The sequence below is a fragment of the Trachymyrmex cornetzi genome, unplaced genomic scaffold (assembly GCF_001594075.2).
Source record: "Trachymyrmex cornetzi isolate Tcor2-1 unplaced genomic scaffold, Tcor1.1 scaffold147, whole genome shotgun sequence".
Classification (NCBI taxonomy): Eukaryota; Metazoa; Arthropoda; class Insecta; order Hymenoptera; family Formicidae; genus Trachymyrmex; species Trachymyrmex cornetzi.
In genome coordinates, this window is record NW_017296059.1 from 5,989,710 (window position 1) to 6,011,864 (window position 22,155).

At 34.1% G+C, this 22,155-nt stretch overlaps 4 protein-coding genes across 4 annotated transcripts; 2 read left to right on the forward strand and 2 right to left on the reverse strand.

Annotated features, from left to right (window-relative positions):
• Positions 1-2,397: 2,397 nt before the first annotated feature.
• On the reverse strand, positions 2,398-6,497 carry LOC108757630 (replication protein A 70). The gene is made up of 13 exons (XM_018502098.1): positions 6,252-6,497; positions 6,144-6,191; positions 5,477-5,688; positions 5,245-5,405; positions 5,052-5,142; positions 4,658-4,820; positions 4,357-4,561; positions 3,907-4,019; positions 3,667-3,833; positions 3,205-3,439; positions 3,042-3,125; positions 2,762-2,956; positions 2,398-2,583 (listed from the first exon to the last, which is right to left on the reverse strand). Exons 1-13 carry the CDS (start codon positions 6,279-6,281, stop codon positions 2,461-2,463), a joined length of 1,827 nt encoding a protein of 608 aa, XP_018357600.1. The 5' UTR covers positions 6,282-6,497; the 3' UTR covers positions 2,398-2,460.
• An 841-nt stretch (positions 6,498-7,338) lies between these two features.
• Positions 7,339-9,916, forward strand: P32 (complement C1q binding protein P32). Its single transcript, XM_018502566.1, has 5 exons — positions 7,339-7,690; positions 8,268-8,418; positions 8,503-8,705; positions 8,814-8,902; positions 9,599-9,916. The coding sequence occupies exons 1-5, from the start codon at positions 7,480-7,482 to the stop codon at positions 9,746-9,748; spliced, it is 804 nt and encodes a 267-aa protein (XP_018358068.1). The 5' UTR covers positions 7,339-7,479; the 3' UTR covers positions 9,749-9,916.
• Positions 9,917-10,259: 343 nt separating this feature from the next.
• Positions 10,260-14,091, forward strand: Rab19 (RAS oncogene family member Rab19). The gene is made up of 5 exons (XM_018502568.1): positions 10,260-10,774; positions 11,491-11,575; positions 11,828-11,926; positions 12,025-12,182; positions 12,256-14,091. Exons 1-5 carry the CDS (start codon positions 10,559-10,561, stop codon positions 12,361-12,363), a joined length of 666 nt encoding a protein of 221 aa, XP_018358070.1. The 5' UTR covers positions 10,260-10,558; the 3' UTR covers positions 12,364-14,091.
• Positions 14,092-15,635: 1,544 nt separating this feature from the next.
• Positions 15,636-17,657, reverse strand: Hmgs (hydroxymethylglutaryl-CoA synthase). The gene is made up of 2 exons (XM_018502513.1): positions 17,241-17,657; positions 15,636-17,159 (listed from the first exon to the last, which is right to left on the reverse strand). Exon 2 carries the CDS (start codon positions 17,092-17,094, stop codon positions 15,727-15,729), a length of 1,368 nt encoding a protein of 455 aa, XP_018358015.1. The 5' UTR covers positions 17,095-17,159; positions 17,241-17,657; the 3' UTR covers positions 15,636-15,726.
• Between the last annotated feature and the right edge of the window lie 4,498 nt (positions 17,658-22,155).

The following is a 22,155-nucleotide window of genomic DNA, read 5'->3' on the forward strand; positions in this document are numbered from 1 at the left end:
CCCTCCCCCCTCCCTTTATCCCGACGATTAAGTCATATCGAATCTGCAGGTCTATGTGATACATTTTAAACACCTACTCACACAAACGTACACACAAATAATGTATTATAGATTACAGGCAATTAGGTAGATAGATTACTAAGGATGCGACGATTAAAGAAAAATAAAACTAACGGAGTGAAAAGGATAAGGTAAAAAATGTAAAAGAGTGCGTATGTGCGTTGTGAGAGTGAGAGTGAGTGAGAGAGAGAGAGAGAGAGAGAAAGAGAGCGAAAGAGAGATCTTACGCGAATGAGAGTAACGATGTGAGGGATGAAGAGCGTGTGAGCAATGGAGGAAACCCGGAATATAAGATAAAAATCATGCTCTTTGTAAAAGCGCAGAGTGTCCTGGGGCTGTCGAAAGTGCTTAGCCACAGTATCAGGCTGAAGAAGTGAAAACGTTTGCTTTGAATACAATCTTGCGCTTGAAGCAATTCTTAATATTTGAAATTATTTCATTTCAATGAAAATTTCTCGGTAAATTTGGTTTCAAGGATAAGATGAAAGAATTTATTTTGCACCAGAATTAGTCCTAGAATTAGTATTTAATCATTTTGGATCAAGTTCATTTCAGGATTGAGTCTTAAATAACTCATCGATTTATTAGTCGTTTTCGCTTCGGAATATCCAGGATATTCGTTCGTTTCGAGACACGTCAGGTAAAAATTGACGAGTCAATAATAACGCGGATGATTATCTGAAATTAGAACGAGACCTTCAGCCGGAGAGACGGTCGACAGATCCGGAGGCACTCTGTATACGAATACGGAAACAATTCCATATCTCCTAAGCGACAATTACGTACCTTGACATAACTAACCGCATCGACAGTTAATAACATTAAAGGAGATCGAAAGAGCTTCAGCGGAACTGCCGGCAATGTGATATGCGGCCTCATTTGCGACTACAGGCGTAAAATTTTTGGGAATTGATGCTGTGGCACGAGATCGAATCCAACTTTTACATCCGATCGGAGCCAGAATCTGCACGTTTCAATAATATACTCTTATATTAACTAAACAATATTTTTTCTTTCTTAGTTATTACTTCAAAGTCTCGATGATACTTTGAAGTATCTGGAAAAAAAAAGAAAAATTTGTAGCACTTTCTCCTCTTCGATCTTTGATCTTCAATCTTTGATCTCGTAAACTTCATGAAATGATAACTGATTCGAAGTACTGATTTCGCGATCGAGCCGTCAGGACTCGTTCCATCGATTGATTCCCGCTTCGGAAATGTGCGTGGAGATGCGAGCCACCTCCTCGTGTACTTGTACGAGTGCGAGAGACAAATGTACTTGGGACCACCGTGCAAACGTGCAAGGTGTAATGGAGGGCTATCTTCGAGGCATTCGTGCTATTCGTACATACAGTAGAACGACGACGAATGTAAGACTGACGAGGACGAGAATGAGGATCGCGGCGCATGGGAAACGCATTTGTAAATTGTAAAGTTACTGATGTAAGCAGGGAAAAAGACGGGACACGAGACCAGCTTCTCTCTTTTTAGTACCGATTATAATGTCGCTAGATGTTATTTACGATACCGTCGTATTAAAAAAGGAAAAAAAAGTTTTACTCCTCGGCAGTATCATTATAACAAATGCCTGTGTATTTTACTTCTTGGCAAATAATAAACCATTTAAGTATTAAATACGTCGTCCCGACTCGATTCCTTCGCTCGATCTTTCGCGGGATTCATCGTCTTGTCTAAACCAAAAAAATGAGAAAAGAACTATCGACGATCCAGATAAGAACTTTGATAAGAAATTCACAATCACGTTATCGAAGAATTTTTACAGCGTGACAAGTCGTCTTCTGATAAGAATCCGCTTTCCGGTAACGATCTTATCATACTTGAATCTATTAGAAGGTACGTGCATTCACAGAAACACATTTTATGCATCTGATATCTAATATAATCTAAGTAAATATTACATTGCTATTACGTAACAGTAACGGAATTATTCCGAAGAGATTTTGCAAGAATCTTAGGACCTAAAAAGGAAAATGAGGCAACGACAATAATGAAATATTATTAATTTATTATTTTCCAGTCATATCACTTACATTAGATTTAACTTATTTATAATAAATAATAAAAACGCAAGCGTTTCAATGCGTAAATTAGAAATATTTATTTTATAAATCTACTGGCACAAACAAATGTGTTATTATGTAGCAATCATAATATAAAGAAAAATTATAAATATTCTTGTAGAACGATTAACATACTTAACATAGAGGCGTTAATCTTACATAATACATTTGCTTTTCTTCTTTTACAATAAAGAATAATCGCATTTCGCCGAATACTAGCAGAAAATATAGAAAATATAGATCACAATACTTAAATTAAACACATAAATTTATAGGTTTTAAACAAAAATTTCACTTTAATGAAACGTATCTAATGAAATCTAATTGGAATTCAATTTCTCAATGTGCACCAGCTTGGAGACTCTGTCTGTTAGATGTGTCAGGTAAGTCTTGTAATTTACAGGTGCGACTGACGAACATACATGTTTTATTCTCATTTCATCCTGAGAAACATTGAAATTATTAGAAAAAATAGTATTAAAAAATAATATGAAATAGCATTAAAAATAAGATTAACTTAGAATACGATTTATACAATGATAAAAGAATGGACAATTATTGTGAAAATTAGCAGAAAAAACTGCAAAAGGAATCTTATTAATAATAAATTATATTAATTACCTGGAAAACTTCGGATTTCGCCCTCAAAGTGAATATGAACTTCTTGAAGCTTGCCTCGCCGAATTTTTGCAAAAAGGCATCATTATCGTTCTCCTTCAATTCTCCCAACTCTTGTGCCGACATTCCCAATATCTTCTCGGCATCTTCACTAAAGGCAGTTATCCAGCGACTGCCTGTTGCATCCACTATATTCATCTGAAAATTATTATAATAAATCAAACAGATGTCAGAAAATACTTTCAAATATAACGAATAAAAAGGATGCAAAGATAATACATACACTTGCCAGTAAGCGATAAATAAAATTTGGGTAGTCCTTGTTACATTTCTCGCATCTAAAGACTCCAGTAGATTGATCGATCAACTGAAATTTCATTAATTCACATTGAAGCTTGGAAATATGACAAAATTTTTTTCCCGTAAATATATCGTACATTATTTACCTTTTTCTTACAACTTTCTACGGGACACGCCTTATAAATAGCATTTTCCACGCGGATCATATTAATAGTCGCCACCACCGTAAACGAATCTGCAAGATTCATTTTCTCTCCTAATCGAGCTTCAGTCGCCTCTTCGAAAGTGTATAATGGCGCGTTGAAATCACCACCTCCGCCTGCTTTAGATAATGATTTTATGTTCTCCGAATGGCCGACTGCAGTGTACCATCCGCGCAATCTGAAATATACATTGTAATACATTATATAAATGGTATGTTACTAACTTTATGTAACTATATATCTCCAAGCATAAATTAATAAAAAAAAAATTAACATTAAAAATTACATACAGATAAAAAATAAGGCCATTTATCTCTAGTACGAATAAATTTTAGTTGTAATTAAAAAGTTAAAAGTATTTATCTTATAATTATATATCTTAATTAAGAGCCAGTTTGAATATACCTGTGTGCTTCGGGAAGATCAGGATCCTTTTCAAATACAGAGGAATGTAAAAGAGACAAGTTCTTTCCACCATTAAATTCACCCACGCGCGCTCCCTTAATGGCTATGATTGGATTATTCGAACCATCAAAGTCTTCGGCCTGCTTACCCCATAATGTAACGCACACCTAACAGAAAATTTATTTATTCCTGCCCAAAACAGCAAAATTTGAAAATCTGGCATGTCAATAAATTACTCACCATCGTACCACTGTCATCGACGATATTAACGTCTCTCTTTAAGAGTTCTCGGCCAGTAGTTCGCTGTACAATTTGTTGTATATCGTTGAAAGTTGTAACGACACCCAAGACATCTATTATGCGTGAACGTATTATTAAATAATTCTCAAAAATTACGTATAAATCTTATGTTTTTCTCATATAAAATTTAAGATGATTTATTATTGTAAAACTATATAGTAAAACTTTAATACAAAGCAATTATTAATTGATACTTAAATAATTTTAGAAATAAGATAAAAACGAATAGCAAAATGCAAAGTAATACAAACGTTAACAATTGATATATATGTATATGTTAGCCTCAGAAAATTATTAAGGATAAATATAATGATGAAAAAATTATTTCATTAATGAAACTAATGTTTAAGATTTAATAAAACATTAATTGTTATAAGAATATTACATTACCTAATAGGTCATTTTTCTCTTTGTTTTCTATTTGACTTATGGGACAGAAGTCAAACTGTAATGTTGGAATGTCATCGCTGTTTTCGTGGCAAGGTATGATCTCCGTATCGTTAGTCAAAGTCATCTCATAATCATTTTTCAATGTGCAAAATTGTTTGTTCGCCGCCTTCAGTGTGCACCGTGAGATATAATATACATTTCCAGTCTACATAAACAGAACGACAAATAGTTTTTGATCCATTGTAGAAAAAAAATGTGTATACCATTGCTAATTTTAGATTTTAGTGCAAAAAAAATATACCTCTATCATGTCGTAGAACTTATCACATTGATCTCTAAATGCAGTGCATCGAATTTCGCCACTTTCATCAATCAGATCCATGGAGAAAAGCTTACCTTCTCCACGGGAGTTGCTCCATGTTTTGATTGGAGATTTATTGGTCACACGAACCTTAATCACCCATCTATATATAAACACATATTATCATTATTCTTTTTTCTTCAACATCACATATGTATAAAGTATATTTTGACATCTGGAAATACGTCTGTTTTCTATACTTGAATTAGCATAAAATTTCAAATAAGTAATATTTAATGTTTGGCTAAGGAAAGAAAGTTTTAATGTAGAGTTGAATGCAAGAATAAAAAACAGATCCATAGTTTACATAGAACTCTCTCTCTCTCTCTCTCACTTGTTTTGGTAAGGGCTTAATGCTGCGATTGGCGTAGTGTATATGTCAGAAGAGGCTTGATTGTTTGAAGTACCATTTCTGGTTGAACCATCTATAAATAACAAAAATTTTGTTACATACCAAAGTATCACCATTCCAAATTAATTGATAATTTATTCTAAATACAGTTGACACACATCAACAATATACTTACTTTGGTAATGTGCAGTTGTGGCCTTAGATGTAGACGTAGACGTAGACGTAGACGTAGATTCAAGCTCTGGCTTCATTTCTATATTAGTCGGATTACCTATTTTGTTTCCAACTTGATCGCCAGAAACCAATACTTCCATATCCAATATCAACATAACGCGTCTAATAGAATAAAATTTGATGCTTGAATTATTTATATACTTAAATGCATAAATAAGAAGATAAAATAGTACTTGTCTTTGCCATTGTTGTTCACTGAACTCATGTGATACTTAGTTATTTTGCAGATCGCATAATCATTCAAAATATTCTCTGTGATCAGATCGTTCAATTGAGTGGCCAACATCGTGAATGAGTTTAACTTCTGTCCATCAGATATCAGCAATCTGAATCGATCATTACCAGAACCATCTTTATTTGCATTTCTTGGCAGTTTCTTGTAACTCTGCAAAATTACGCACATTATTTAAAACTCTATTTCCTAAAAAGCTACAAGACAGAATCCTTGCTATAAAGGTACTGCGAAAGAGCTTAACCTTTTGTACATACGACTTGGTCAATCATATCCTATACATTTCTTTTCTTCGAAATATATGTATAGAATTAATTTTTTTTTAAACAACGAAAATTAACCCAGAATACAAATGACCCGTCACATATAATAAAAGTTAATTTTTGACAATAAAAATGAGTTTAACATAACAGACTCATGACACACGTCACATCAAAGTATGACAAACTTTATATTTTTCAATCTATAATCCAAATAAAAGCAACAGGAGCAGCGTCACTTCCCTAACCTGGATGTTGCTAGCCATAAAGGTCATGTTTTCAAAATAAACAATTTCGATTCGCAAAGATATAATTGATCAGATTCTGTCAAATTATTTCCGCACTCACCAATACTTGAAGAACTGGGTTATGAACATCTATGCCTCGCATGATTTTCTGAAACAATAAAGTCTTAATGTTAAACAGCGCAATATATAGAAACTTCGAAAGACTTACCTCCAATGCTCCTTCCGTTAAATTGTACATGATTGCGGTTTATTATTATCAGCACGGCCGTAAGAGTCTATCAATTTCTTATCGAAACAGAGAGCTTTCGCAAAAAAGTTCCAAATCTTGACGATCACGCACAATACCGCTTACCTCTCTTCGCTACGTTCTAGCACGTTCTAGTCCGTTGTTCTACTGTTTCCCGCCGAATAGATGACGTAAGGTGCGTTCCGTATCGCGCATGATGCGCATGATGCATCCATTGTCCTTGTTTAACATTTGGTGAGCAACAAGGATAAACGACGCATTATGCGTATCATGCGAGAAACGGAACGCACCTTTTGGCTGCGTTCAATGATGCGAGTCGTGGGAATTATGTCCATACAGTAAAGTCACTAGATTAACAAAGTACCGCGATGAGAAAATTCACTGTTGGTGCGGTCCACTTGGCGCTACAAACGCTTCGAAAGGGAGGGCTCCGATTGCACACATCGCATATTGCACACATATATCGCTGATTGGCCAATTTAAAAATAAAATAATCTCATTGGCAAAACAGTGAAAAATTACTAGGCACCAGTTGATATGAGTGGTGTGTACAATCAGAACTGTAGGCAAACGGGATCCTCCCGTAGCATTAAGGCCCGTCTACAATACACGGAGTAAGAAGAGTAAGAAATTGACCAATCACAGTCGAATGTGAGAAGAGTAATCGACAGTGATTGGTCAATTTCTTATAGCGTTTTCGGCCCGATCGGGTTTGCACCAACCTGGGTTGGATTAATCTTTCCTATTAGTTGATGTCACACGCTCTACCAATAGGAGAGCGCAAAACGCCATTAATCCAACCCAGGTTGGTGCAAACCCGGTCGGGCCGAAAACGCTATCACAGTTGAGTGAGCGCTCACTGTTATTGGTGTATTCTTCTAAATCTAAAATTCTGATTGGATGAGCTAAAAGAATACACCAATAACAGCGAGCACTCACTCAACTATTTAGTCCGCTGAATGCGCCCATTGACGCTCCTATGTAATAACACCTTAATATAAACACGTGCGTCGCCGGAAACTGTCTCTGCACTCTCTGCTGCTCTTCGTCTGCGCACCGGAAACCCGGCACAAGACATCGTCGTGACGCAATCATTTCCCTCGTGTCGGACCGTCGGACGCCGTACTTGCCGTATTCTGTATTCATCACGTTGTATCGCGTAGTTTTCTTCCGTCAACTTCCCTCCAACATGAACGGCATCGTAAGGAGCGCGTTTCGCGCCACGGCACTCCGTGGCATGCTGTCGTCCTCGTGCGGCAGTAACAGCAGCGGCCAACCCGCTAGGGCTCTGTGGAACGCCTGTGGTCGCCGGCAGATCGCCGAGATCACGCCTCTCATTTCCACGCCTGAACTGCACGATCTCCGCGCTCAAAGATGTTACAGCACGTCGCACACCAAAGGTGTGTATCGACCCGTCGACGATGGGATTGTGTCGAGTAAACTATGCGTTGGTCGTCTCCATGACTCGCATGCGCTTTTGTTGGTTTCCATGTTTATGAAAGAAATGTTCAACTTGGAAACGGAAATGTTTTAAGCTCTAGTTGTGACTTGAAACATCCTCTTTTTTTTCTCTTCTATTAAATAGCAATTTTTTAAGTTTTTTTTAAGTCTGATGACTGTAGGCTGATGCAATTGAAAAATTTGTTAGATATGCTTTGTAGGTAAATTTCATACTTTTTATCTCCTTCCTTTTTCTCTAATCTAACGTATAGTTTAACTGCAAAGAATAATGATATACAGTGCTATAAAGAACAGATTTGAAGTCTTATAATTTGTAGATATTAATTAGTTCTCTCCGAGTACACAGATTTCTTATATCCTTTTTAAAATTCTATTTAATTTTGCTTTGTGCACTGTACAATTTGATTTTTCTTAAGTATGACAATCTAAAATTATACCAACAAGCAAGATTTTTTGTTTTGTAATTTTATATAATTCTGCTTGTTTATTTTATTAATTATGTTTTTTTTTTATTAGCGGAGAAGGAATTAGTGGAATTTCTGGCTGAGGAGATAGTAGCTGAAAAGAAGGCACAAAAATTGAAGATGATACCAACGACATTAGATGGCTTTTCAGTATCCCTTAATGGCGCCGAAGTCAGTCTTGAAAAGAAAGACGGCACTGATACGTAAGAAAATTTTGTTATATTGATATATGGATTTAAAGTGTTGATTTATTATGTGTGTACCTGACTTACAATATTCTTTTCCAGTATCCATATTTCATTTAATGTGAACCATACAGTAGATGCAGATTCTGAAACAGAAATGAATCCTAGTGGCAACAATGTGGACATTGGCGAAATGAAGAGCAAGCCAAACTTTTCAGTAGATATAGTGAGAGGTAATCAGACTCTAGGTTTTTCATGTTCTTTCAACAACCAAGTTGGTGCATCAGGTGCTGATGATAATTACAGTAAGTACATTTGTAATAAGTAAGCGATTTGTTAGATTGTTTATATTATTCATTTTTTAAATTTTAATTTTCATGTATTATTTTCATGTATTATTAATTTGTTTGTAGATGACATATTTGGCATTGATGAAATCACACTGTATGAAGGCAACCACAATGAAAGGGTGTACTCTGTGGCTGGTGAAATCATTGATGGGGTAAGTATGATTTCCGAAGAAACAAGGAATTATTATCCTGTCTCTATATCTCTAATTATTATTTTATGTAAAAATTAATACAACTAAATAATTAAATATATTATAGTTATTTTGACATATAGTATAAATATTAAAGACTTAAAAGCCCAAAATGAAAATATTTCGATTTTAAATTTATCTCTCTGCTTTGTAGACTATTGCTTTAATATATACTTCAAAGTTTTGAGTAAAAAATTAAAGAAGTTATAATACATATCAATTTGATGCATAAAGGTTAAATATATCTCCAAAGTGTTGAGTACAAAGCAACTTGTATCAAGGCTGTTTTGATTATTGATCTTTGGAAAATCATTAACGTTCTTATAAAATTAACTCATGATCTCTTGTCATGTGTTCATCAAAATAAGAATGTGACATGTTTTATTCTAAGTCTCTCTCTCTCTCTCTCTCTCTCTCTCTCTCTCTCTCTCAAAAATCTCTCTCTCTCTCTCTCTCTCTCTCTCTCTCTCTCTCTCTCTCTCTCTCTCTCTCTCTCTCTCTCTTTCGTTGATATGTTTTCTTAATTCTCTTTTCTCCAGATCTGAATACTTCGGTAACTAAGATAATAAAGTACATTCTACATAAATTAGACTGTTTCTTTTTTTTTATTACATATTAGATAAATCAGCTTAAATTAAATATTTCTTTATTTTACAGTATCTGTACGATCTACTGATGAACTACCTCGAAGAGAAAGGTATCTCAAACGAATTTGCAGAAAAACTGATTGATTTGAGCACGTGCTATGAGCACACAGCCTACGTCAGTCTATTGGAGGGCTTATCAAAGTTCACATCTGGAAAGTAATTCTAGGAATTAGTATTAAGATACTAAGATAATTTGCGATTCTCATAACAATGTAGTTCGTAAGAATTGTTAATAAAATTATGTGCTGACGCGTATCTTTACTGATTAATTTCCAAAAAAACATTCAAACAAAATGGAGTATGTTAGAATCAACACAATGACAATTTGATTTTTGTTTTATTATGTAAAAAGAAAATGTTCCCTGTTATGAATAAACTAAATAATAACTGTATTAAATTAAAACTAGAATTTTTATCTCCTAGATATTTTACCAGACTTTATAGTCATTAAGGTGATTTCTTGTATTTTTTACTTCCCTTTATCTCTACTTATTCTAATGTGCTGTGCAGAATAAATTAATTTGTATTACTTTTTTATCTTAAATATTTTAATTCTTACAACATGACTTGTTATATTCTCGTTTCTTCTTTTTTTTTAAATTCAATATTTTTCATACATTTATTTTCGCTTGTTCTCAAATCACGCTTTGTCTCAAATCTCAAATAAGATATGTCCAACAATAAGAAAAGAAGATTCATGTAGATAAACGCAATCACGCGAAGGAAAGGAACTGAAAAGAAAAGCAGGAAGACAGAAAGGAAGAGGGGGTCAGCAGCAGTTCCGCGATTCGTCACCGATACGGATCGCAGGCAGCGGGATGGTAAGATGGACCAAAATGGACGCAATTGGATGAAGAGACTTGGGGGAGGCTCGTGGACACGGCGATGGCGTAGGTAGTTGTCCGCCAAGCGCAAAGTCCTTGCGACCGTCGTCGTCGCCCTCGCCTTCGCGTGAGTCCTCGTCCTGAGAATGTCGTGCCGCAACCCCGACAACCTCATGATGAACACGAGCGATGACGAGAGCTTCGACTACCTGTTCAAAATCGTCCTAATCGGCGACTGCGGCACGGGCAAGACTTGCGTGGTGCAGCGCTTCAGGTCCGGAACATTTGTTGAGCGCCACGGCAACACCATCGGCGTCGATTTCACCATGAAGACTGTACTCATAGACGGCAAGAGGGTGAAGGTGCGCCGCATTCCAGACATGCATTCGCGTCGAGCTTGAAGCTTAACCTATATGCTCCGATTCAGATTGCGTTATCAAGACAAACTTCTATAGAATTTCTTCTCTGAAATCTGTGATTATCAGTACTCCGCAATACTCTGTGTTTATGTTTTTTTTTTATTGCTAGGTTGTTTACTAAGTTTGTTTTTTATTGTTGCACTGGACTGAACTAGAATTTTCTTTGTTTCTCTTGCCAAATTTCAAACATATATCTATTTTACTTTAAGTATATACTATATAGTTCAGCTATAAAAAAACAGACCTGATAAAACGAATAGACTAACAATAAGTGTACATCATGACTCCGATTTCAATAGAAAAAGGAGAGGAAACATGAAAAAGAGTAGAGTTAAAAGATAGAAAAAAATTTGTAATTAATAAGAAATTATATAAATAAGACTTTTATAAACAGATTGCTGTGTCGTTTGTGTCTGGATTATATAGTTTAATTTGAGATTGAGCTTTCTTCTAACGGAACTCGACTGTATGCTTAAATTACAAATTTCTACATTAAATATCTTATTGAAATCCTTGAAGCAAAATCTGATAAGTTTTTATACAATCTAAAAAAATAATGTAATCTATTTGAATTCGTAGATTGTAATTATTAATACAGATAGTGATTATTAATACTTAAATCATAATAATTACTGGAGTTCTTATTCTGTTATTGACAGTTACAAATATGGGATACCGCAGGACAGGAAAGATTTCGAACAATAACTCAGAGTTACTATAGATCTGCAAATGGAGTAATCGTAGGTATGTAACTAATTGTGAATCCTTATATTTCACATTAGTATGCAATAAATTGTTTTTTATTAACATATATTGTACTATTAATTTAAAGAATAATTTAAAAATTAATTTAATAAAAAAATTAATGGGAATTATACTGTAGTTTTCTGTCAGGGCAATAGAATTGTTTTTCGTTGTATGATTTCTATTATCTGAAAAATTATATTACTATGACATTATTCTAATAAGTAATTGATAAATACTTGATTATTTTAGTTTACGATATCACGAAGCGATCGACGTTTTTAAGTTTACAACGTTGGGTGGAAGAAGTCCGGAGGTATTCATCATCACATGTGTTACTGGTATTAGTTGGTATGGTCATTTTATGTGCATACATTATAATAATTATCATGCTGCAATGATGTTGCATTGCATAATGCCTTAATTTACATGCATTTTTTGCTTTGCAGGTAATAAATGCGATTTGGAGGATTTACGCGAGGTGAAAAAAATAGAGGCTGAAGCCTTATGCCAATACTTGCCAGAAGTTTTGCACGTAGTGGAAACCTCAGCCAAAGATAATACAAATATAGATTCCATCTTTTTTTATCTGGCATCGGAACTTAAGGTAAACTCATTTTTTATATCGCGCATAAAATACTTAAATAATTTTAAAAAATAAACGCATTATTTATTTTTAGAGACGACACGATAATCGCCAGATTAGCGCGAGTGAGGAAGAAGTGGTGAAGCTCGGTGTCGGTCGAAATCTATCTTCTTGTTCGGGTTGTTCTTATAAAATATTCTAAATTCTTTGACATATCGTTCGATGCACTGGATGAAATTTTCATGAGCTGAGTGTCCAGTGATAAGATAAAAGGCAGTCAACGATTGTGATATCGCACGATTTCGTCTGCATCATAAATTTTAATGTTACTATTTTTGAAATAATAATTGAAAAATTAGAAATTAGTATGCCTCAGCATACTAATTATATAGAATATAATTATAAGAATATCGAAGAATTTCTTTAAAACATCGTATGAATCTTATCATCTTTTTACAAAAATTTCACTGCCCTTTATCTTATTGTAGACCGATACAAAGTAGACTACACACGACCAGCGTAATTCTATCCATACAACAGAAAGATATTCAGGTGCCAAATTCAAGATATTACTTTTCTATTCGCGCGGATTGGAACAGTAGCTATTATATCTAATCTCGGGAGACATGAATCTCGCAATAAAGATCTAATTTTTAGAGTAAAAGATAGATCATTTCTACTCCAAAAATTCGCTGTTCCGGGAAGAGTACATATGTATATTTTTATATGCGATTTAACAAAAACGTACAAATATACACTTGCGCACACATGTTGACATTTTACCCAATATTGCAACCTGAAGAGATCTTAAGAGTATCTAGTGCCTTAAAACGTCACATTTTCGTACGCTAAACGCACAGATATTCGTGAAGTATAATCAAGACGTTTGCAGGAGATTTTAATTGCGAGTGGTAACTTAATGTGTTTTTTTTTATTTATTTTATTTATTTGCACGTGCGAACGTTGTTATGGCGAATGTGAAGTTTGGCTTCTCAATCGCCGAGCACCAATTAGAAGCTGTAAATACTAATCCATAGTCGCATTCTCATTGTACATTTTGCGCTAAAAACTATCGTTTAATACTTGTGATCTTTGTTAAATTGAATAATTCAATAATTATTAAATAATTCGGACCTAATTCAAACATAATTTATATAATAATTCAGATTCGCATTCGACGTTGAAGGGCAATGGGAATGCGAGCAAGTATGTAGAATGCGTTTCGTTTAAACAAACGCTATTGTTATTTGTGAACAGATATAACGAATCTCTATTATTGCTTATGTAATAAATCGTAATATATTTTTTTGATACTTATGTTGCGTGTATTCTCTCGAAATACTCGTTGCGAATGCAAATTATGTTTTTGATAAGATAAAATACTAAAACCTCATAGTAAGATACGTAAAACCTTAGAAAATATATCCAAGTAAAGTGTTCTTTCGCGAATTTAGATTACTAGAGTATAATTGCATCTTTTGAAAAAAATTAGATATATATTTTAACATAAATAAATGAAAAAGACAATATTCGATCGAAGCGAATCAAAGTGAATAAAACATTTTATTAGACAAAACAAAAGAATGTACATATCCGTTTTTAATAAATTCCGTTGTTAATGAATATAATTAGATATGAAACTGTCTGAACTGTATGCAAAGAAAAGATATTGTACGAAACATAATTTTATATTAAAGCTTAAAATATTACAATTGTGCGCCGAAATAATACACAAAATACTGTCTCGCAAGACTAATCAAGTGTTTCAAAATTGCGTACACAAGAATTTAGAAGCTTGTTATAAAATAAATTTTACTTATAGTCTGTTGAGAATACTTGATGTTTTGTCTCCTTTTCGTTGTACAAAAACTTATGAAATTTTTTAAACACTTGATTAATTTTGCGAGCAATTGTACCATACGAGAAGTAATTGAAAATATTTATTATACTATATATGTAGAGACAGTTAAAAAATATATTTATTATACTATATATGTAGAGACAGTTAAAAAATATATTTTTTTTTAAAATACATGATGTTTAGTATATTGGTTTTGTTAGTTAACATGGGTTTATGTATTACGTTTGATATATTTGAGATACAAGAAGCAATTAGTTCAGCTTTGCGTAAATGTATATTGATTCCAAAGATAACTCATTCTATATTATGAATTGTAATTTGATAGTTGTTTAAATATGTTTATAGAGACAATATATAGAAACTAATTGTCTTTTAATGAGGAAGTTTTTTGCGACAAAGTCAATTTAATTATATAAATATTTATTTATGTCAACATCATTATTCAGTTTATGTGGAATTGTATGTACACGAAAGTTATTCAGACAATTGTTAATTTCAATGTGAATTAGCATGCTGTAAGTGTATATGAATAGCATATACATGCATTAATATTAAAAGGTCATCAAAATGCTAGCTAATATTCACTCGTTTTTATTGCATCAAAATAATATTGCAGATTTAACAACTATATTAAACAAGATGAAGCGAGGTAGAGAAGACAATTCTAGTTGACAACATAATTTAGATACATTACCGACGTTGAAACTGACCATAAATTCACAAAGATTAATTTGAAATTAAATCTTAGATATCACAAATGTTTAGTTGCTTGTACGTTAATTTATTCATCGCATATTGAAAGATTGGACAAGTAATATTAGCATAAATGTATAAACATTTTCTTTTTATTCTTGTATAAAAACAATCTTACGTAAGGCACTTTATAATATTATAACTTTATATAATGCTGTTTTTACATTGTATGTAAGTAGGTCTGTTCACATGGCTTAAAATTCTAAATATAATTTTTGCATTTTAAAATAGATATACATATTTGGATATTGAAGAAAGAAAAGGTGAAGATTCTGAATGCAAAAATGCCAGCAATGCGAACAGATCTAAAATCGTTGTTGTGGAAATACGAAGCTACGAACGATAATAAGTTAAATTCCGGCGAATTGTAGACATATTTGAAAAAATTTTTAATTGACAATGTAAGGAGAAAACGTTGCAAAGTAGTTATGTTTCATTTTACAAATCAACAAAGAAGCTATAATAGTTTCGATCTAAATATCCTTTCTATCAAAATATTTTCTGTTAAAATCACATAAGTGCCTGAGATTCTTATCTATACTTGATACTTGCTATGCGTGATGTATTATAATATATATAAAAATTCTTTGTTCATTATATTTCTTAAAAAATTATATGATTATAAATTGCTATTATTATTGTTACGATTTCAAAATCATATTAAAGAATAAATTTGTGATAATTAATGCGATAAGGAACAATATATTAACGTATATCGAGACAAAAAAAAATGATCGAGACTTGATTTTTTAATACGAAGACGCTTCATTCAATGATAAATAATCATATATATAATATCAGTAAAGTATGTTATCAATAACTATATATATAATTGTAAACAAAAATTTATAATCAAGCAAAACCTTAAACCTTTTATTTTACATATATATATCTTTGTAGAATAAAATTGGCTATAAACAATCCTAAACCTTGAAATCTAACACATTGATCTCATACTCTTTTGTAAGTCCTCCTGTACTGTTCATCCACCTGCGTTAAGTAAAATGTGCCCGGAAACATGTCAACTATACTACTCTGCGGAGTGAATGGCACAACATGACAATTTCGTTCTCTTGAGGCCAGAACTTCGGTGTAGTCCTTCGGGGAAACACAGTGACGTCCTTCTAATTGCGACTTGACGTAGGAAAGAGCGCTGATGATTTTCGACAAGCCAGAACCTTCGTGCGTGTCCCTCGCTATCGTCAACGAGTACAGGCTGGAGCAGAGGCCCGAGCCGTAGGAAAATATACCAACCTTGTTGCCTGCTAATTCACTTATCGGCTTTGATATAAGTAATGACACTAAACCGGAGTACACCGATGGTGTGTACATGTTTCCAACTTGATTCGCTATCAGCAAGCTGGGCTGAGTCTTTTGCTCAAAGTCCGCCTTGCTCAGCTGTATGAACATCTTCTCGATGTCCTGTTTGAAGTAAGTGTCCTCGAGCTTGGCAGCGTGGAATTTCACTGCGTCCTTGTAATTGTCGGGAATCTGATTCTCCGGCGTGTTTAGGAAATCGATAAAGGCCAGCCTGGCGAATGATTTCTGTACGAGTTTGCAGTATGGTGAATGGAAGAGCATTGCGTCAAAGTTGGTTAAAGTGACGGGGTTCTCACCGGGGCTCTTTCTCTTGACTTTTTCACGGTACAACTGATAACAGTTATCCAGAGAGCTGAGGTAACACTGGATCGACAGCTTGCCGTCCACCGTGGGATACTCGGAGCGCATGTTCGGCTTGTAAAAGTCGTAAGCGTGCCTCATGCAGGATGCTCGGAGACCACGGTCGAACACGAGTGGTGCATCCGGACCTACCAGCATAGCTATCGCGCCCGCGCCACCCGTAGGCCTGGCGCTACCCGTGGAATACACCGCGTTGTCGGCTGCAACGACCAGGGCGAATCTGCCGTCCCAGGCGCTGCTCTCGACCCACGCGATAGCGTTGAAGAGCGCGGCGGTGCCGCCGTAGCAGGCGTTGGTGGTGTCCGCGCCCTCGATGTCGGTGCAACCGTGCGGCTCAAACAGTTGCATCAGCACGGTTTTCACCGACTTGCTCTTGTCGATGATAGTCTCGGTACCCACCTCCAATCGGCCGATATCCTGCGGCTTGATTTCGTAACGTTCCAGCAGCCGAGAGGTAACGGTGAGGCACAAAGAGTTGATGTCCTCACGATCGTTACAGAAACCCATTCGCGACTGGCCCAGGCCGATCGTGTACTTGCCCGCCGACATGCCATCGTACACCTCCAGTTCCTTCTGCTCCACGTACTGCGCCGGGAAATAGACCTCTAAAGCTCGGATGCCAACGTCCTTCGGCCACATCTTGATCTTGGATATGATGCTCCTCCTCTTTTGAGATCTATATAGACAGCCTGTCACGCTCGAGTCTGTTGATTGATTGATTCTGATTAATCACTGTGTTATTCTCTCTCGCGTGATACGCAAGTACCTGACCCTATTGAACTTACCACTATATAGCAAACCGCGTAGCCCCAAGCGACGTGCTTTCGCGATGTCTGGAGTAATCGTGCTCAAGTAAAAATTCTCCGTTTAGCGTTCACCGATAATGATGATGACAAGTTATGAGTCGAGACAACATACGCACACACACACACGTATACGTATACCCGCTTGCTCGTCTTCGCCGAATTCAGGTTAGAAGTGAAACTCCGCTCGGCTCGGTGAAAATCCCGGTCGTCGCTTTCAATTGCGTGCTTCGAAGCCTTCGAAGCGCGTCGCACCTTCGTTTCGTTAAGTCGGCCGGTCGGCAGCTCGTTCGCTCACTCACTGCCTCGAACTCGTCCTCTGCGCCTCACGTGGTTTCCACGGTGTTGACGAAGACGTTCGCACGCAACCAAGCTGACCAGGCTCTCGCGAAAATCGCGAGCAAATGCGGCGCTCAGCCGCCACGCGCGACAATATAACAATTGTACAGCCGGTGCCGCCAGTGCCGCCACCGGCCGCCGAACTTTGATGGTGGGAGAGGACAAAGGTTCTCGTCGCTGACGAACAGAGTTGGATTAGAACTTATGCCTGCTCATGCCATTTTTATTAAATTATTTTAATTAAATCTTTGCTGCCCTTAAAATGAGACTTTGCACGGCCAATAATACTGTCAGTGGGCGGAGCTTTCCAACAAGAGACAAATAAGGCTGTGGTCAAAGTCTCGTTACGAATGGTTTAGTAAATTTGAAGCGTTTGATGGATCATTTAGAAGAAAGAATTTTATAAACTGATTAATTAAAAAACGCTTCGAAGCGTTTGCAGTATCGCGTTGATCATACCCACGTCAGATAACAGTGAATTATTACGTCCTTGTTGTTCGCTAATGTTAAACAAAGATGAAATGATCACTGTGTTACACAGTGTTGCTCAGTGTTGCTTGTGATAAGTTCATGGTATAAACAAATGCTGACAATATTATTGATCTTGTGTATAGTTAATTGTTAGCTCGAGACACTACCGTGTCTCCTGTCAGTATAAACGAATATTGACAATATTATTAGTTTTATGTAATTAGTATTGATGGATTGATCTCTATGTATATAGAATACTGACGGTGATCCACATGTCACGTATTGTATTAGGATTAATGCCACAGTGTGCTGTATATAGATATTGTTCGTAAAACTATAAAAATGAAATATATTATCGATAATGCTGATTATCTAAAAGGTTCTAAATATACTAAAAATATTGATGCATACTGTCAGTATTACTGATTCAATATTACTGATCCGTTATTGATCGTGTAGGATCACCTTTATTTAAAGCAGAAGCACGGAGTCTTACACAACATATATACATATAATGTGCATGAGAAAATGAATCAATCAAAATCTTTCACTTTTTTCCTTTTTATGAAATAAAATACTGATTGGTTGATTTGTTTATGCTTCATGCGTTATGCAAGAATCTGTGCTCCCTACTCAAGCCTCAAATATAAATTAATTTAAATTCACACCCCCCAGCGGATTCACAAGGAATATAGCAAACATAATACAAATAAAATATAAATAAAAGTTCAGATAAGGCTAATGAGAGTCATACGCTGTATTGTAAGAGCGGAGAGATAAGAGAAGCAGATAATCCTCAGGTGTTGCTGGTTATAATGCTTCTTCAATTTATTTTGAACGTTTCAACTTCTTTTGGAATCTTCCTCAGCGAATACAAAATCATAGATTTCCATTGATCTCTCAATTAGCCTTATCTAAACTCTTATTTATATTTTATTGTTTAAGATCGAGAGTCCTTATTTATATTTTATATTTACATATTAATTTTAATTGTTTGGAATATAGCAAAATGTTATATTTTCAATATTTCTGAAATGCTTAATCATAATTTTAATATTGCAAAAATATTTTTCAATTTAAGAAACTCTTAAATATAGAAAAATATAAATTTCTTTATATTATGTGTCATTATATTTTTCTTTTTTTTTTGGTATTAAATTCAAAATAAAATGTTTTATGAATTACGCATATTTAAATAATAATTTAATTGAATATCCTATATTTTCATATATTGGATTTTAAAAAGAAATTTTGCTTGCAGCGCACACTGAGAAAAAAAGTTGCTGTTTCAAAAAAATATTAGTTGGTACAATTAAATGTAGCCGTCACGGACTGTCAAGCAAATATTTGTTAATTCTAACAAATAACATGTTTTAAATTACAAGATTTTGTTAATCTAAATATATAAATATTTGAACTCTCTCTAAATAATCATTATGAATTAAACGCATTTAGTCAAGTTAACAACTTTTTTTCTCAGTGCAATGGCTTTCCTCTTTAACAAATTTCTGGATTCGTCTAAATTAATCAAAATTTTGTTAGATTATTGCTTTCGATAGGCAATTTTTTCAATCATTCACGTCTGATAAAAACTGATAATTTTTTAAGAAATTCTTTTAAAAAATGCTTCCTCACGCCCTAAATTTGCCGCATAGCTTAGATTAGCTTAAGCATTGTATAATAATGTCATTGCTAACGGAACTTGCAAATTTCGCGAAGACTTCGGAGTTTCGCAAATTTGCATGACAATTTACTGACGGTAAATTGTGACATTCGCAGTCGGCTGACAATAGGCGGAATGCGAATTTGCGCGACCATAACGCGCCGAAGTATGTACAATGTATTATATACATATACTCCGAGCGAATACTCACGAACAGTTTCACGTTCCATTCCCTATGGATTGATTGGACTGGATCAGCAGGTCAAGGAGTCATGCTAATATAATATAAGACCCTGAAAGAATTTAATATTAGAACAGAATTTAGGAAAATAAAAATTAGAGAGATTAAACGTAAATTAGGGAGATTAAACAACTAACACGACACAAATAAAAAAATATAGTTTTATTTATAATATATTTATTGTGTGTTACGTTCAATCTTTGTTCCTAATTATTTTATTTCTCTCAAAATTATAATTTTTCCAAATAAAAAATTAGAAGAACGGCAAATACGAATCAGGCGTGGTACTCGGCGCGCAAAGATAAATTAATAGAAATCGATTAAAAATTGATATTTTTAATTTTCTAATACTTAATTTATTAAAAATTGACAAGAACAAAGGATTCTTAATTTCAAAAACAATATAAAGAATATGCAGGGCATATAAGAGTCAAATTTAAAAATTATAAAACGTGAAAATTCTGGCCAGATGAATGTTTCACAAAGAAACAAGAATTGCTTGCAAATGGTTGAACGACCGGTCGTTTGGAATTTCTCGAAGTTTTGGTAAACAATCCAAATTTAAATAAGATTAGATGAATTATACAATAATAAAAAACAAGCAAATATGTTACTCTGGTAAAAAAAACTCATCGAACTGGCGAAACAATTATATTTTGCATGTTGAAAATATATTCGTCAAAATAATATTAAAAATCAGTGTGATAATTTATTATAAAAATGTACAGTAGTCAGAAAATGGAATAACAATATCACGGTCAATGTAGAAATAAATTGGTCAAGAGATAAAATTAAAAGTGTATGAAATTAAACGTATATAATCGAGGAAAGTCGCCGGTAATGACATAGGTTTCCTAAAGTGACACCCCTTTATTTCTCAGAAGCTAATTACTGCACTTTATTAATACTAAGAAAATAATGATCTGTTTAACTAATTAAAGAAGTACAAATTCATAATTCGTGTATTTGTGGCTTGTTTCTATATATCAAATCAGTTAAAAACAAATTCTACGAATACTAATACGAAAATAAAATTCATACGATTTTCTTTTGCAAATGGCGTATTTAAATAATAGTGACTATATTATTGATAATATTACGTCATTTTAAATGCTTGTAATAATAATAAATTTATTCACTTCAGCTTAGCCAAGAAGGGGACTTGGTTACAATAATTCTACTACATTCACTCATCCATTCCCTCATTTACACACTCCGCTTAACCAAGTCCATTTTAAATGCTTGTAATTTCCTAAATCAGTTTTTATTTATATTATTTTTTTCTCTTAGTTTTTTCATAATACGATTTTAAATTTAAAATTGGGGTGCAGCGTAAACCGCCACACCTGTCTGTAAAACAGATCATGAGCTAACTAATCTTTATAATGTTGCTTTAGAGCGTACAATGTTGCTTTAGAGTGTACAAAACTCTTGAAAAACTATCGCGTTACATATTTGCACCAGCATAAAGTAAATATGCACATAATTCAATAAAAATGTTTTATAACGAAGTGAAAAGATTCTGGAACATCTTATATACATTTATTTGTATAAGGTACTTTATTCAGATAATTCCTGCAAAAAGAAAAAGAATAGGAACACGAGTATTAGCATTACTGCCTATGTGTCAGTTTTGGAGCTCATATTGTCAGACGTTCATTTTTACTTATTATCTTATAAAAAAATTAATTATTGCGACATTGCAAACAGTATTATAAATATTGCTTATACTGTCTGATGGAAGATATTTTTTAGTTTGTACTTATGTTTTTAAAGTTTTATTTTTACCTTTTTGTTTAAGAAATATTGTCTACGCTGCACCCCAATCTAAAAACAAAGTGGTATGTCGGTATTGGTGATCTTCCTTTATTTTTGGTTGCGTTAGCCAATCGAAATTCTATACTGACATTGCGAATAGGCTAACACAACCAACAATTGGTTGCAGCAACAAAAAATTGGCTGTTACCACTTAATGCCATGCCATATTTTACCATCCAATTTGCTGCAACAGCCAATTTTGTTTTTCAATGTAACAAAACACGTGTGCATGCAAAAATAATATAAGATCATTCATGTCAAACAAGATATATGGTTAATGCAACAATTTTTTATTCAATTAAACTATACCGTAATTTACTTAATAAATTGTTCAATGTTGGTTAATAAAAATGATTCAATTTTAT

Coding starts and splice junctions, on each gene's coding strand:
- LOC108757630 (XM_018502098.1), bottom strand. CDS start 6,281: ATGTACAATTTAACGGAAGGAGCATTGGAG. Junction 5,143..5,244: donor CACAACTGCACATTACCAAA/GTAAGTATATTG, acceptor TGTTATTTATAG/ATGGTTCAACCAGAAATGGT. Junction 3,440..3,666: donor GATCTTCCCGAAGCACACAG/GTATATTCAAAC, acceptor TGTATATTTCAG/ATTGCGCGGATGGTACACTG.
- P32 (XM_018502566.1), top strand. CDS start 7,480: ATGAACGGCATCGTAAGGAGCGCGTTTCGCGCCACGGCACTCCGTGGC. Junction 7,691..8,267: donor CAGCACGTCGCACACCAAAG/GTGTGTATCGAC, acceptor TTTTTTTATTAG/CGGAGAAGGAATTAGTGGAA. Junction 8,706..8,813: donor AGGTGCTGATGATAATTACA/GTAAGTACATTT, acceptor ATTTGTTTGTAG/ATGACATATTTGGCATTGAT.
- Rab19 (XM_018502568.1), top strand. CDS start 10,559: ATGTCGTGCCGCAACCCCGACAACCTCATGATGAACACGAGCGATGAC. Junction 11,576..11,827: donor TGCAAATGGAGTAATCGTAG/GTATGTAACTAA, acceptor TGATTATTTTAG/TTTACGATATCACGAAGCGA. Junction 12,183..12,255: donor ATCTGGCATCGGAACTTAAG/GTAAACTCATTT, acceptor ATTTATTTTTAG/AGACGACACGATAATCGCCA.
- Hmgs (XM_018502513.1), bottom strand. CDS start 17,094: ATGTGGCCGAAGGACGTTGGCATCCGAGCTTTAGAGGTCTATTTCCCG.